At 39.6% G+C, this 14,617-nt stretch overlaps 2 protein-coding genes across 2 annotated transcripts; one reads left to right on the forward strand and one right to left on the reverse strand.

Annotated features, from left to right (window-relative positions):
• Positions 1-733: 733 nt before the first annotated feature.
• Positions 734-7,745, reverse strand: pes (pescadillo). The gene is made up of 15 exons (XM_079342789.1): positions 7,540-7,745; positions 7,241-7,320; positions 6,571-6,724; positions 6,124-6,233; positions 5,574-5,745; positions 5,388-5,477; positions 4,967-5,083; positions 4,762-4,839; positions 3,346-3,435; positions 2,686-2,816; positions 2,464-2,589; positions 1,896-2,080; positions 1,619-1,767; positions 1,368-1,535; positions 734-1,130 (listed from the first exon to the last, which is right to left on the reverse strand). Exons 1-15 carry the CDS (start codon positions 7,561-7,563, stop codon positions 1,056-1,058), a joined length of 1,749 nt encoding a protein of 582 aa, XP_079198915.1. The 5' UTR covers positions 7,564-7,745; the 3' UTR covers positions 734-1,055.
• A 402-nt stretch (positions 7,746-8,147) lies between these two features.
• Positions 8,148-13,332, forward strand: p2rx2 (purinergic receptor P2X, ligand-gated ion channel, 2). The gene is made up of 12 exons (XM_079342801.1): positions 8,148-8,522; positions 8,957-9,092; positions 9,200-9,271; positions 9,387-9,462; positions 9,551-9,647; positions 10,267-10,347; positions 10,440-10,593; positions 10,810-10,940; positions 11,072-11,162; positions 11,234-11,299; positions 11,396-11,473; positions 12,003-13,332. The coding sequence occupies exons 1-12, from the start codon at positions 8,356-8,358 to the stop codon at positions 12,099-12,101; spliced, it is 1,248 nt and encodes a 415-aa protein (XP_079198927.1). The 5' UTR covers positions 8,148-8,355; the 3' UTR covers positions 12,102-13,332.
• Positions 13,333-14,617: the final 1,285 nt, after the last annotated feature.

Raw genomic sequence — 14,617 nt, forward strand, 5'->3', positions numbered from 1 at the left:
TATGACTAGAGTTGGATTTACTGTAATTATGGTTTTGTACGTTTAGAAGAGTTACAATGCAATCTTCATCTTAAGACATCGGACATTTCAATTGGGAACCAAATGAACATTGAACCTCTACTGACACTCTATTCGGCTCGGACAGCCGGCATGTAGCAATATGTGATACTGCAGCCCAACACATTACAGTAAGTGCAACAACTCTCTCCTCAATGCGGCCCCTCGCTCTTGGTTCAGTGTAGCTCATCCCACAGCTCCACACTGCAGCTTTTGTTGAGCGGGGTGTGCCTTTGACCTCAAACACCCAGAGTGCCAGGCTGAGACCTGGACTGTGTGGGCATGCGTAGAATTCAGATCAGGGTGTAAGGGGACAGAGAGCATCACAAACTGAATGAAGAGATTGAGGAGAGTGCAGCATGACTTGCCTGGCCTTCAGCCCACCACAACAGCCACAGAGCCTCAAGAGGGCAGAAGGACTTCTGCTCATTCGTCATCGACACCCACTAACCAAGTGTGGACAAATCACTTAAGAACAGCAGGATGGTGACCTCGGGCCACGCCCACTGAACAGCTGTGGACAGTCGGTTTCTGAGGGACAACTACAACTTTATTGTGATGTATTGTGAACACCTAATCTGATGCACAACGACTTGTGAAGAAACACCCAAGGAGACTTTAGAGACTATTTGCTTCACCTCTTCTGATTTCTGTTCAGAGATCACAAAGAAACAACTTTCATTTTGTAGGCATTTATTTTTGAATACAGACCATTTTAAGTACACATTTGAAAATAAACAGGAGGAGATATCACCAGTCTTGTAGAATATTTCATAAAAACAACGAAGGACACAGTCACTTTGACGTGAATAATGACACAGTGAGCACAAGCCAGGTCCTGCATTTGAGGTCGTAATAATGCAGAAGTCGATGCACTTCCATCACTGTGCATGGTGCATCACTCACAGCTCTCTAATGCATGTACTGGAGATATGGTTTCACCTGTGATGCTCATTGAATACATACAGTCAAGCGTGATCAATACTTTATCAGACGAGTTATTTCCTGGTCTTTTTCTTCTTTGATTTCTCAGCGTCGTCGTGCGCTTTCCTCTTGGCGGCGAGCTTGTTAGCCTGAAAGAGCAGAGTAAAGGCAGTTTAGGTATTTCAGAGGTCAGTAAACTCACGGGGTCATCGCAGGGCTTGAATGCACTGTGCACACAGCAGCTTCACAAAAACTGTTTTCAGACTGAGATAAGATGCCTGATCCAATAGGATCAAATGTTAAGAATGTTCTCTGCACACACGGCTGCACAAACAGACTTATCTCCTCATGAATTTTTGATCAAGCAGAAACAAAATGAAACATACCTCTCGGACTTTTCTCTTCTTTCCGAACATGATCTTGTCGTAGAGGTACTTTTCCTTCTTCTTCATCATCATGATGGCCAGACGTTTCTCCTCCGCTTTCTCCTCCTGATCCAAGCGTGCTGGGTTTTCTACCTTTACTTTACCGGGCGTCACTTTGACCTGCAGAGACTAACAGGGAATCAATATTATTAAATGTTTCACTTCTTAGTAAAAACACGAAAGAACAAAGTGATGAAGGAAAACACTCGTACCTTTCCCTGGGATCTTTGCTGTTCCATCTTTTTGAGATTCTTCTCCTCTGCCTCTTCATTATCCTCATCCTCCTCTTCATCTTCCTCCTCGTCTTCTTCTTCTTCTTCTCCTTCCTCCTCGTCTTCTTCATCATCGTCATCATCATTGGCTGTAATGGAAGTAAAATCAATGATTATGTGCCAAGCATCTCAAAAAAACACAGTCGACAGTGCACTTCAAATCTTCACAGATCAAACAAACTTATTTACAATACGCAAGAAATGCTTGTTTTCGTACCGGGCTTTTCTCCCCGCTGTAAGGCCATGATCTTGAGTTTTTCGGGGGGCACGTAGTCTCCGTCCTTCTCCTCTACGAAGGGGGAGAGGTGGGGGGGCAGAGTCACTCCCAGGAAGTAGTCCTCCACAGGGAGAAGGATTTTGGCGTTGACACAGTCATACACCCACTGGGGCTGGATGTAGTACCTACATCAAACAATTTCACATGTAAAGCTATGAAGAAGAGCTTCTGATGCATGTTTCTCGTTATGAAACACAAATCAAGCTAACATATCCTTTTTCAATAACCAAAGAGCTTTTCTTTGAAATCACAGAACTATGATAAGAAATAGGCCAGTGCCTGTCAAACACAATGAAGAGAGACAAGAGACACAAAGACGGTAATGAAAGAAGAGATGAGACATAATGATAGTGATAATGCACAAGGAGAGAGGAGCACAATCCCTCCAGCACAAACTTCCTGGATTTAGATAAGATTCATACTGTGAATGAAATGGCTGGGAAAAATGTGATTGCCCTCCTTCTTTAAAAAGGAGACATGTTGCATTGAAATCCACAGAATCATTTACCTGTTGATGTACTGCTTTTGAATGCTCGGTCTGTCAACAATCTGATGTGTGATGGTCTCATCCGTCACCTCATATGTGCCACCGATGCAAACAGACTTGTCCCAGGACACCTCGCCACTAAAACACCTGGAAGGTAACAGCAATAGAGACGTTCCAGTACAAGTCCATGCATCACTGATGGAGGAGGGCTGCGTGTTCTGCACTGAAGCATCTCTTACTCACCGTATGACAAAAGCCAGTGATTCTCTGGGAGATTCTCTGTTAACAAAGAACTTGAGTCCGAAAAAGAGCTTTTTCTGAACCTCCTGCTGTTGCTGTTCCTTTTCCCTGGCCTCCATCTTTTCGATGTCCTCCTAGGAAAAACAAAGAATTGGTAGTTTTGGCATGAACGCTTAGACACCAGAGGGCATGACATAAAAACAATTACTTTGGTTGACAATCAGAGAAATCTAATTTGACTGTGCTTATAGCTACTATCAGACTGTTTTTAGAATCATTCCCTGAATGTAGAGAGATGATGTACTAAGAACAGCAGGTGTACAGTACAAGTGGGAGTGCAAGTCCATTTTACTGTGATACAATGTTAACTTATATCAACTCTGGCACAAGATTTTGAAGAATTATTCAAATGTACACTGATTTGTCCCAGAAAGAGGAGCTGGGGTTCTTTTGTTTGATCAGGACCAACCCTCGAGAACTTTAAAGTAGTGCTTAGTAACCACACATGAAGCTGTAGTCCCCAGTCTCACACCTCACAAAGCTCACACTCCTCTGACAGACATCCTGACCTCTCACTTCTCTCCTCAGAGACCAATTAGTTTAAAATGGACTTTTGTTTATCTGTATGGTTAGACAACAGATCATTTAAACGAGATACATTACCCCTTCAACAGGAAACTGGTCGACTTCAGCCTCTTCTTCCTCTGCAGAAGAAACAACTCGCGCCAAACTGGTACTCAGAGCCGACAGTTTCTGCACAGCGAACAAACAAAGAGTTAGAACACCACAACGTTATGATATACATGAACACTTCACCACACTAAGGGAGCAGTTGAGAAAAAACACAAAGCCGTCACTAGTCATGGTCCTTTACTAATGTACACAAGAGGGGATGGAGCACAACTAACCTGTGCACCTGATGTTCACCGAACAATGTGGCCTCACTCTTCAAAAATCATAAATATGCAACATTGCTCTTAAAAGCATGTATTTTCATTTAATCTATATTTTTCGATATTTTAAAATCACTAAATGTTATTCATTTCTCTGTCGCTTCTTATTTCGCACTATTTCCTTTTCTATTTCCTCTTAGTCTGAACATTCAACATTTTACACAAATATAGCCTGAGTCCTATATTTCCTCTAATAATATCTCTGAGTCATGACTGTTGTCTGAGCCGTATCTACATCGTGTTTACATGGACGGGACGGCCGACTCAACCTCTTGCATGTTAAAGTTGTTTAAGTGAGGGGCTATAGAACAGAATAACAGGCTGTACGCTAATCGATGCTTATTTGAATGTCACGTAAGAGTTTTAGATCATGGTTATTTTGTGTAAATGTAAATGCAGTGTGAAGCTACGTGCTTGCTAACGAGCGCTACAATTAGCCTGCTAGCACAACAACGCAGTTTGAGTAGTTTTGGTTTCATGCTGGTGCTCAAGGGCGACATCTACTGGATCAAAAAGTCACACATCCAGCCTTTATTATTACTGTACATGCTGTAATTACCACAGGTAGATGTAAACAAGGCTAGAAGGCACACACTGAAACGTGCACTAGTGACAGTTCTACATAAAATAGACAAACCTTGAAATATGCATCTGGGACTCCCCCCCCCCCATTAGTCCCGAAATATGACCCTAAAACTGGCTACAAACTGAACTGTGACCTCTGTAAACCGTTAAAGCCCGAGTATAAAAGGTTATTATACAACATTATAATGTTGTACTTCATATCTGTGTAACTCCATAGGATTTATAATACTAGACATGCTTACATCGTATAATCTCTCAAGAAACGGACAGACTGTGGGGTGTAATGTTAAACAGGATGGTATCATCCACTCATCTAGGGAAGTTGCACACAGTTTGTCTTACAACACAGCGACAAAGAACAGAATAAACAACACAGGGTCTGTGCACTGGCTCTGGTGCTTTCTGTAGTTTCTGCTTTCAAAATAAGGTCCACCTCAGTCAGGGTGAACTGCATGCAATAGGAGGACATACTTCTAAATGTAGTGGGTTGTCATGGATACTTCACAGATCTAAAAAGACAAATCATTACTGAAAGCCTCACCTCTAAGTAGCTTTCTGAAGTCATGGCATAATCTTCCTCATCCTCTTCCTTCAGCTGTGACTCTGCTTTGCTGTCCAGCTGCAGAAAGAGAAATGACATTAACAGAGCACCAGTGTGGTAACAGGACACCTAATGGCCACAAATCCCCCGTCTGTTCATGCAGTGTCATTTTTTACAACTGGCATGTTCAATAGATAATGTTTACCTTTGGGGGATAGATCAGGTTGAGGGAATGGTAGAGTCTGAAGTTGACAAACCCCAGCAGAGTGGTGTACATCTCTGTGAAAGTTGCCATGACTCTGTAGTCGACATCTGTGGGATGCTAAGAGGGTACAAAAACAGTTCAACTTCGTTTTACTGATAAACATTTATTATAAGCATTGAAAACAATTAAACATCATAATACCTATAGCAATTGATAAGTGCAGTCAACTCTATTTTAAAAAAATGGACACAAAAACAGCAACTCCACAATATCAGCAGACACGGCTCAAAGCCTTCTTGTTGAAGACAGAAACTCTGTTGGAGGATTTATAGTAGGACCAAATGCTGACAGAGCTGTCCAACTAAAAAGGCTTCGTATTATTAGCATATTCACTGTGGACTTCATTTCATCATTCACTTACATCATGGGAGAACTGATATGGCACCAGCCATGTAATGAGCTGTCCCATCGCCTCAGCCTGGTAATATATTCCCTTGATGGAGATGAACACCTATGATGAACAGACGACTGTTTAATTCATTACAAATGACACCTCTCTCACTCCCTCTCTTATATTTACATGTCAAACAAATAACAATGGCTGCACCTTTTTGAGAGAGCGGGATGCTATCACGTAATTCATCCACTCCACAGTGAGACGTCTGCACAGCTGGATTGTCTGAACGTGGCATTTTCCTGTGCGGGCAAACGTGGAGAAGAGGAAGCACATGCAGAGGGCATCATCGATATCACGGAGAGCATCGATGAACGAAGGATACCTGCGACAACAACAAAAGAAGGACAACCAGTGAGACCATTTTAGGTTTTTTTTGTGAGAATGCTCACACTGAAGTAGCTACAATAGCAACGTTACCCTGCAATTATTGAAGACATACAAATAGTTTATTTTGTACTTTGATATTTAATGAAGGTTATCACCATCAAAGGAAATTATTTAATTTTGCATTCATGGTCCAAGCTGAAGATGTGCAGGATTATTGGAATGAATATTAAATGCTGTCTCCTTCACTTGTTGGAACCAGAGTTATTAGTCAGTTTAACTAATTATTAATATTTGTATCTGTATTATGTCTAAGCAGCCTGGGAAAGTCAGTTCAGATGAATATGCTCCCATGTGGAGAGATAAACTTGTTCACCTTTCTTTGATGATGTGGTCCAATTTATAGGTCGGCTTGTTTTCTCTCAGTCTCTCCACAGCGGACCATTCGGTTTTTCCATAGGCCCTCTTAAGTTTGCGCACAAATACCTGTTAAGATCAAACATATAGACAACATGTTGACAATGTATACCGTTCATTCAGAAAATATAATTGTAAAATCAATATTTCACATAACACGGACTAATAAAAACAAAAAAACGACAGGCCAAAACAAACCAAATTCACCTTTAAGAAACACATCCCATTCTCTTGGAGTTAAAAATTTGTACTTTCTATGTTTTGGAGGATAGAACATTTATTCACAAAAGTAAACATTTTAACACAACCCACTGAGCATCCAGTTCCAAAATAACAAAATCACGTTTTACAAAAAAAACAAGTTTGAACGAAGATGTCTAAAAAGGCTCAAATGTGTCTATAATACCTTGTAGTCTCTGAACTTGCCAACGATTGGCTCGTGCAGCAGAAAGCGGATGTCTTTGAGCAGGTAGAACGTCCGTGCAGCTGTCGAACCCTTGTTGACCTTTTTCTTGTGCTTGGGCTCATGAGGGTAGATGCCTTTTAGGATGCACAGTCGCCTGAAAGTCAAAAAGAGATCAAAGATTATTGATCATTTACACAGCTACTATTTTCCACTGGGCAACGTGAAAAGGTGTTGAGGATCAAGTGTTGATGATAAAAACAATCTACTTAAAAAAATTACTCAACTTATTTCACCTCTATTTATCCATTTTGGGCATAGCTTCTTTGACATTAACCTGCATCCACTAAATACTTTGATTATTTTAATCAGACGAATTGGAAATTGGAAAAAAAGAGAAAACGCTTCCCTAGGAATCAACTACACACAGTGTCCAAGTAACATAACATGATAACAAGCTCAAAACAGTCCCTGTGCCTAATAACACAGGTACTGCAAGATTTTAAAGAAATAAAAGATGAGAATGGTGGACAGAAGTAAATTGTCCAGAGTATTGACTAAAGATTATTTAAATCGATTTGACAATACAATGTATATGGAAATAAATCTTATACAGCATGAAAACAAGGGGTCAGTAGATCATTCAACCAGATGACAAAATTAGTGTTATTACCTGAAATCTGGGAGGCTGAGCTGTAACTTCTTACGAGCTTTGTTTCTTGTGATGTAGTTGGTAGCAGAGCCCCTCTCATACTAGAAAAAGGAAAACAAATGACATTTAACTCGTACAAGTCCTTTGAATTTAATTTCTGACCAACTAAATTGTAAACAGATCAACTCAAATGCTCATCTGAAGCAAAAAGATTGTACTGTTGTAGAAAACAACCCACGGCTAACTTAGCTTCGTTAGCTGGCTGTGTATCCAGGACACTCTCGGTATTATCGTGGCTTTAACACGACATCAACTCTTACCTTTTTCTTTTGGAGACCTCCCATTTTCAAACGGTATGTAACTCTCCACTCAGGTTAAGGAGATTTAATTATCTACGAATTCAGCGCTTCATATGAGTGAGTTACTCTGAATACACACTTCAACAACGATGCACGTGTCGTTGACATGCGCGGAGGAGGCGGGGCGAGCTGCTGTAATCAGGACCCTAAAGAGCGGTCTGCCGTGGTCCGCCTGTATAAAACGAAAGTAAACAAAATACACTGTTAACCATTAAAATAGCATTGGACGTACATATTTTCGGAAGAAAGTATTTTTTTTACAGTTAATTTGACGTGCCGTATTAAAAAAAAGATCTTTAAAATTGGTATATTGATACACAATTTTTTACAGTCTATATACACATAAACACACATCGACAGATAGACAGACAGACAGACAGACAGACAGACAGACAGACAGATAGACAGATAGATAGATAGATAGATAGATAGATAGATAGATAGATAGATAGATAGATAGATAGATAGATCAACTCCATCGATAGATAGATTATAAACATTATATACATATCACTCATTTAAGGCTATACATGTCATGTCAACCACATCTGATGGACACCTCTAAAATGTCATGTCAACCACTTCATCTCAACCACTTCTGAGCCCCACCCCCTTCACCCCCTTCACTTCTTCCTCTCTCTAGACGTGTCAGGATGCTTTAGAGAGATGCTGACTGGAGCTGAACAGGAGTACAGACTCAGAAAGTAAACTACTAGAAAATTGAAGCTTGATAAAGACAGATAATTTTATTTAGAAATAGGTTTTCAGTCTTGGAATATGTGTGAGCCATCGAATCAGTTCACTATGGGCCTACGGAACTTTATAAAGGATTATTTTCTGAGCTTCTGGGACTATGAGACACCAAAGGTGATGGTGGTTAAAAACAGAACTCTTGGTATTATTTACAGAGCCGTCCAGTTTCTTGTGATCACCTATTTCATCTGGTAAGCTTCATGATTGCATTTATTGCGTGCCAATGATCTTTAAGGAACAATCTCTGAATTTGAAAGGTTAGAATTTAAATGTGTATTTTCCCTGAAATATTTTTCTCTGTGGAAAAGACTGTTTAAGGATTAAAATACTGTACTGCTACGTTGAATTCTCAACACACAAATTGTAGTTTTGTGGAACTGAAGTTTTTCCCCAAAAGCTCAGTGTTCATAAACAACATTTTACCATTAATCTGACTGTTTTAAATCTTAAACTACTTCTTGGATTAGATGTCCTGGATTTTAAAATTGCACTGCGTCATGCTTTCTTCCATCTTGGCCTCAGCAAAAAGGAATGAACAGATCTTAGGTAATGTGATACCCTCAATTTAACTTGACGTCATGACAGAAAATGTGATACTGGGTTTGTCTGCTCTATCAAACCGAAGGTATGTCTTCATAAGTCAAAAAGCCTACCAAGAGAGTGAAAACCGTCCAGAGAGCTCAGTTTACACGCTCATGAAAGGCTCAGCAGTTCATGGAGATGATATCTTGGACACTGTGGAGTATGCTCAACCCTCAGAAGTGAGTCAAAAACAAATGCAATGCAATTAAGAAAGTCTAAACTCCCATACTCTATTGTATTGTTTCTTAACACCAAAGTTACTATGGTATGTCTGTCTATCTCAAAGGGGGGCGATGTCATTAGCACAATACTAAGGCGAGAAGTTACATATGATCAGAAGCAAGGAACCTGTGCAGAGGTGAGAAGTCTACAAAAGTTTCTGAGCATGCTGCTTTGCAAAGAACAATACACATATCAGTAACATAATCACTTTTGTTCTCCAATGACTGAGCATCTATCTGGTTTTATTTCAGCATTTCAATGTTGCAAACGCCAACTGTACGTCAGACTCTGACTGTGTCAAGGGAGAAGTTGACTTCGACGGCCATGGTACAGTATTTATTCCTAAACAGAATCTTCCTTTCTGCTTGGTCTGCATTGGTAACAGTTTTTCCTCTGTTTTAACACTTTCTTGCAGGCAGAAGGACTGGCAGATGCATTCAGTACTACAACCACACCTTTAAAACCTGTGAGATACAAACCTGGTGTCCTATTGAGGAGCATGCTGTAGTGCGGTAAGAATTATGTTAGAAAATCTCACAATTTATATTCTTAAAACTCGGTTCAAGTTAATATTTTGTCCACATGTGAAAAATAAACCTAAATAACATATTAGCTGCAACAATAACACATGGTTACTTTTTGTTTCCCGAAGATTGTTTCAGTGTTTGCTTATGGCATTACTCAATGTCTTAAATCTTCCTGCTCTTTAAAGAAGAAGGATAGAAAAATCATGAAAGGTTTTAAAGCATATTGAGACTTATGTTAACGAGCGAAGGGTTCTGAGTTCTGAGCCCGGGTCTGCTGAAAATTTCTGCCTGTTAAAAGGAAGTTTTTTCTTGCCACGCTAGGAGTTAACTGATAGCAATAAAAGCAAACCCATATCTCAAATTCATAGTGAAAAAGAGTTGTTTTGAAAGATCTGCACTTTAGGCAATCTTTTACCATAACAACAATAAAGGATAAAGGAGAAGATAAAACACATCAGTTAATATTTGGTTGGTCACAGGTAGGGCTATAAACACAATGTTGTATGTATGAACTGTCTTAGTGGATGCGACTAGGAAAAAAACCAAAAACATTTAACCTGAAACTAGTGGGTGCACTAAATGTTTTTTTGTGTGTCTTCAACAGTGAACCAGCATTAGAGGAGGCCATCAATTTCACAGTATTCATCAGGAACTCCATCCACTTTCCCAGATTCAAAGCACTGAGGTAGAGTACACACAGGATCTAAAAGCCTATAAAGTTGAACACTGTAACTGTAGAGATTCTGTCTCACTCCTGTTCTTGTCTTTTTCTTGCAGGGGAAACATCAAAGCTACATCAAACAAACGCAACACATACAGATATCTCAACAAGTGTCATTATGATGTAGATAATGAGCCCTACTGTCCGAACTTTCGCCTGGGCTACATCGCAAAGCAGGCAAGGGAGAATTTCAGTGAGCTCTGCAGGACTGTACGTATGGGTTTTACAATCAACATATTCTAATGTTTTGACTCATGAAGATCCTGATGTAAAAATGTATACCCAGGTAAAGAAAATGGTATTTTGAATTGGCTCCATTTTGAACTGTCTTTATGATAGACTATTATGAGGATGGCAAACAAAATTATCTACTTTGACATTGTATTGCATAAGACACTATGATCACAGCAGGGTTTCTTTTGTCAGGGAGGAGTGATAGGAGTTTTTATCCACTGGAATTGTAACCTGGACTTGGATCCTTCAAATTGTAAACCATCATATTCTTTCCGCCGTCTTGATCTTCGAAAGGATGAGGCCAGTTCTGGTTTTTATTACAGGTGAGCACATCTTATTTTTATGTATATTTACAGATTTTTTTCTGTTATATATTTTGAGCAGTTTTTTGTTGCATTGGTTTGTATAAGGTTTTAGAGCACTTACCCATGTGATGTCTATTACATTTGCCCAGGTTTGCCAAATATTACAGTAAGGACGGGGTGGAGTCTCGTACACTTATCAAGGCCTATGGCATGCGCCTGGATGTCATAGTTCATGGACATGTAAGTGAAAAATCAATCATTATTACAGCTTCCTCATGATTCACTTTTTTAACATATGATCTCTCTTCAAGGCTGGTAAATTCAGTCCCATCCCCACCATCATTAGCACAGTGACTGCTATGACTTCAGTTGGGATTGTGAGTAACTATCTGACCTTCAAAATGTCAAATCAACAGCTATGCTCCTTTGCATCGCATAGTGCAAATCTGTTCTCTTATAATTCATCCCTCTAGTGTACCATTATCTGTGACTGGATCATGCTTACATTTATTGACAAGAACGAGGTCTATAGTGACAGAAAGTTTGATGAGGTGAGTACAAAGTAACTGTTCAATCTCCAGCATAGTTTTCACAAAGAATAGCCAGTGAGATAATTGTCATGTGTAACAATATTTTTTTTTCACTTAATCAATGCAACACATAATTTTTTAGAAAGGAAGACATCACCATACCAGCTTACAAGCAAGCAAAAACATCAGGTCGATTACTTGTGGCGGCTGTGAGTCAGTCATCTCTCAACCAGGAGGTTCAATCATCAGCCCCTGCAGTTGTTTTTAATGATACTCAGCTCTGAATTGCTTATGCTTCTACATCACCTTTACTGTATGTGAATGGAGAGTACTGTTGGGCAATTGAGCAGTATTGGTAGAAGACGTTGCCTTCAATGTGTGAATGGTTAATTGTAACATGCAGTGTAAAAGCGCTTGGAGTAGTCAGAGGGCAAGTGAAGTGCTATACAAGTCCAAGTCCATGTTCCATTTACCATACAGCTGCTTTGTTCTCCAAGTCCTAGTATTATGTGTGCTGTCTCACTCAGTTTAGGCTATCTGTCACCCACAGATTGTCAAGGAGCCCCAGGTGCCAATTCCCACAGAGCTCAGCTTCATCAACAGCTACGGCTCAAATCATTCAGACCTATCAGACGGTGTACCTCTTTAACATCATCACAGTTGCCTCAGCCCCAGCTGGCCAAGAGTTTGGACTCTCCTCAACCAGCTGACTGTGGACTCAACTCTAAGATGTTTATCAGATCAGTTATGGACTGCCAGTGGCTGCTATAATGTGGTTAGATGGGACGAACTAAACTGGAGAATCACAGAGAAGGACAGAGGATCGCCTGATATCATAGCTGGTTTGCAGATAATTAATTTTATTAGTTTAATTTCATGGACTCCAACTCCACAACAATGTATCTGATTGTTTTTCTTTTCAAGTGACAACATTTTAGAGGATTGATGAATTTTCCCAGTATGTAACATGTCAATGCAGAAAATGTTTAGAGTACACAACCAATCAATGTTTAGAGTACACAACCAATCAAACTATGACCGTTTATATGAGTGTATTGCAGACAATGAATGCAATAAACGTATCTATTAACTCCAATTTCAGAAATTGACATTCATGTTAGGTTCACTCTTTCTGCTCTTATAAATCTGTTTTAGTGTAAACATTAAACTTGGAACAATCTGCGTATAATCACTAATTTCAACCTGATATGTTCAGAGGATGTAGAAGGAAACGGCCAGGAGACGCTTGAGGAGGGCAATGAGCAGTAATTTAATAACACTGCCATTTCCCGTAAAATGGGTTCTCTAACAAGATTGTGGAAAGTGTGAATCCATCTGGACCACTGAGACTAATAAAAATGTCAGTGGTGAAAAAACGACTTAAGATTAAGTCTAGTGGATCGATAATTTACCATGATGTATGAAGGAGCACGCTGGACAGTGACATGTCAGCTTTAGAATTTATGTTTATGAAATGTTAAAAAGCTGAAAAAGAAGAATGTCTTATCTAAGGTTTTATTATCTGTTTGGTTTTTTTTTACTATTTAAGTGTCAGATCTCAGATAGCTAACTTTGAAAATGTGAAGATTTTAGTCAAAGGCCCTCAAAGTGCTTCATTTGTCAACCTATATGTGTAGTTTGTGTCAGTGAGAAGCTCCAAGAATCCAATCTAATTGTGCCTCAGATCAGAGTATGAATGTGATTACTCGTCTGGGAGACGCACCCATCAGCAGGCAAAGTGAGTCATCTAAAGGGCCAATGAGGTTAAAGTGATGGAGATGCATGGGTTAAGATCACTGTAAGGCTGAGTTGCTCGAAGGGAATCAACAATCACGAAAAGATCCTCCTACAGTCAAGAACAATAAAACATGACACCCAAACCTTAACAGAAATAGATAATGTCAATATTCTCTATATTAAAGTGTTTACTTTAAAACGTTGGGGTTTAGATTAAACCGATAAAACTTAAAAATCGGACAATACCTTGAATTACCGATCAAAGCAGCTTTTAACAGGCTCTCTTCATGTGTCAGGATTGTGATTCTAGAATGTTCTTGTGTGGGAAACTTGAAGATTTTTCTGATTATTGATACTACAAAGAAACATGAACTCCGATATGGAAAAGCAGTTTTTAAACATGTATGAAAAAGCTTTACTGCTCTAATATCGTCCACTGCATGAATTGTACTGTATCCTAAAAAATCTAAATCCCAAAGAAGTGAACTTTTTCTTGTAAAACCATAATGTAATGGAAAAAAAACCATACATTTAAATAGGTAAGCACTGCAAGGTGGCTTGTTTCTGTAGTGGTTATGTTAGCACTGACACCTCATAGCAATGTTGGTACTTTCATGGTTTGGATTCCACCTGGGGCCTTTTCAATGTAGTGCTCATCCTTGTTCCCACCAATTATGGACCAGGCTTTTGATAAACCATAATGTCATGGGCAAACAAAATTAAACACAAAATGGAATACTGCAAGGAGCATTAAGGTTGGTAGTTAGCTGCCGCCTCACAGCAAGATGGTTCAGTGCCAGCACCTTTCTTTCTGGAGTATTAGAATATGTTCAAATCTCAACATTAGATACCCAAAATGAAATAAACTTGAACAAGCTAACTCTGTGAGGCTGCCTCAAGCCGGTTCTTGGTTCAAACCCCCACAGGGGCTGCAATGTTCTGGCTTCCAGAAAATTCAGCTGTGGAGCACCACACTGTGCTGGGAAGCGAAAACTCAACCAGCAATCTCACAGCTATAAGGTTCAGTCTATATCCCAACAGGAACCTTTTTATGTCACAATTGTTCAATTTCCTTCCACATTTTTGGATTGGAAACATGTATAGTAGAGTCATCAATGAAAAAAGTAAACGCTGCAAGGTTTACAATGGTGTGGTGGTGAGGACTGATGCCTCACAGCAAGCTTTCAAAGATCATGGCAGGGGATTTCCCAGGAGAGCTGGGGTGTGGACCACGCCTTAAACCTTCAAGAATTAACTATTAGAAACATCAACCTAAAAATCCAAGAACATGATCATTCAAATCCAGTTCAAGAGTGCAGGAATTTGAAATGTACAAAAAGGTACTTGTGCTTTAGTAAAAGGATATGCATGCAGTAAAGACATCCCATATCCAAATCATGGCCATATGACCAACTGAAAAGTGAAAAC

Source organism: Symphodus melops, assembly GCF_947650265.1.
Source record: "Symphodus melops genome assembly, chromosome: 1".
Classification (NCBI taxonomy): Eukaryota; Metazoa; Chordata; class Actinopteri; order Labriformes; family Labridae; genus Symphodus; species Symphodus melops.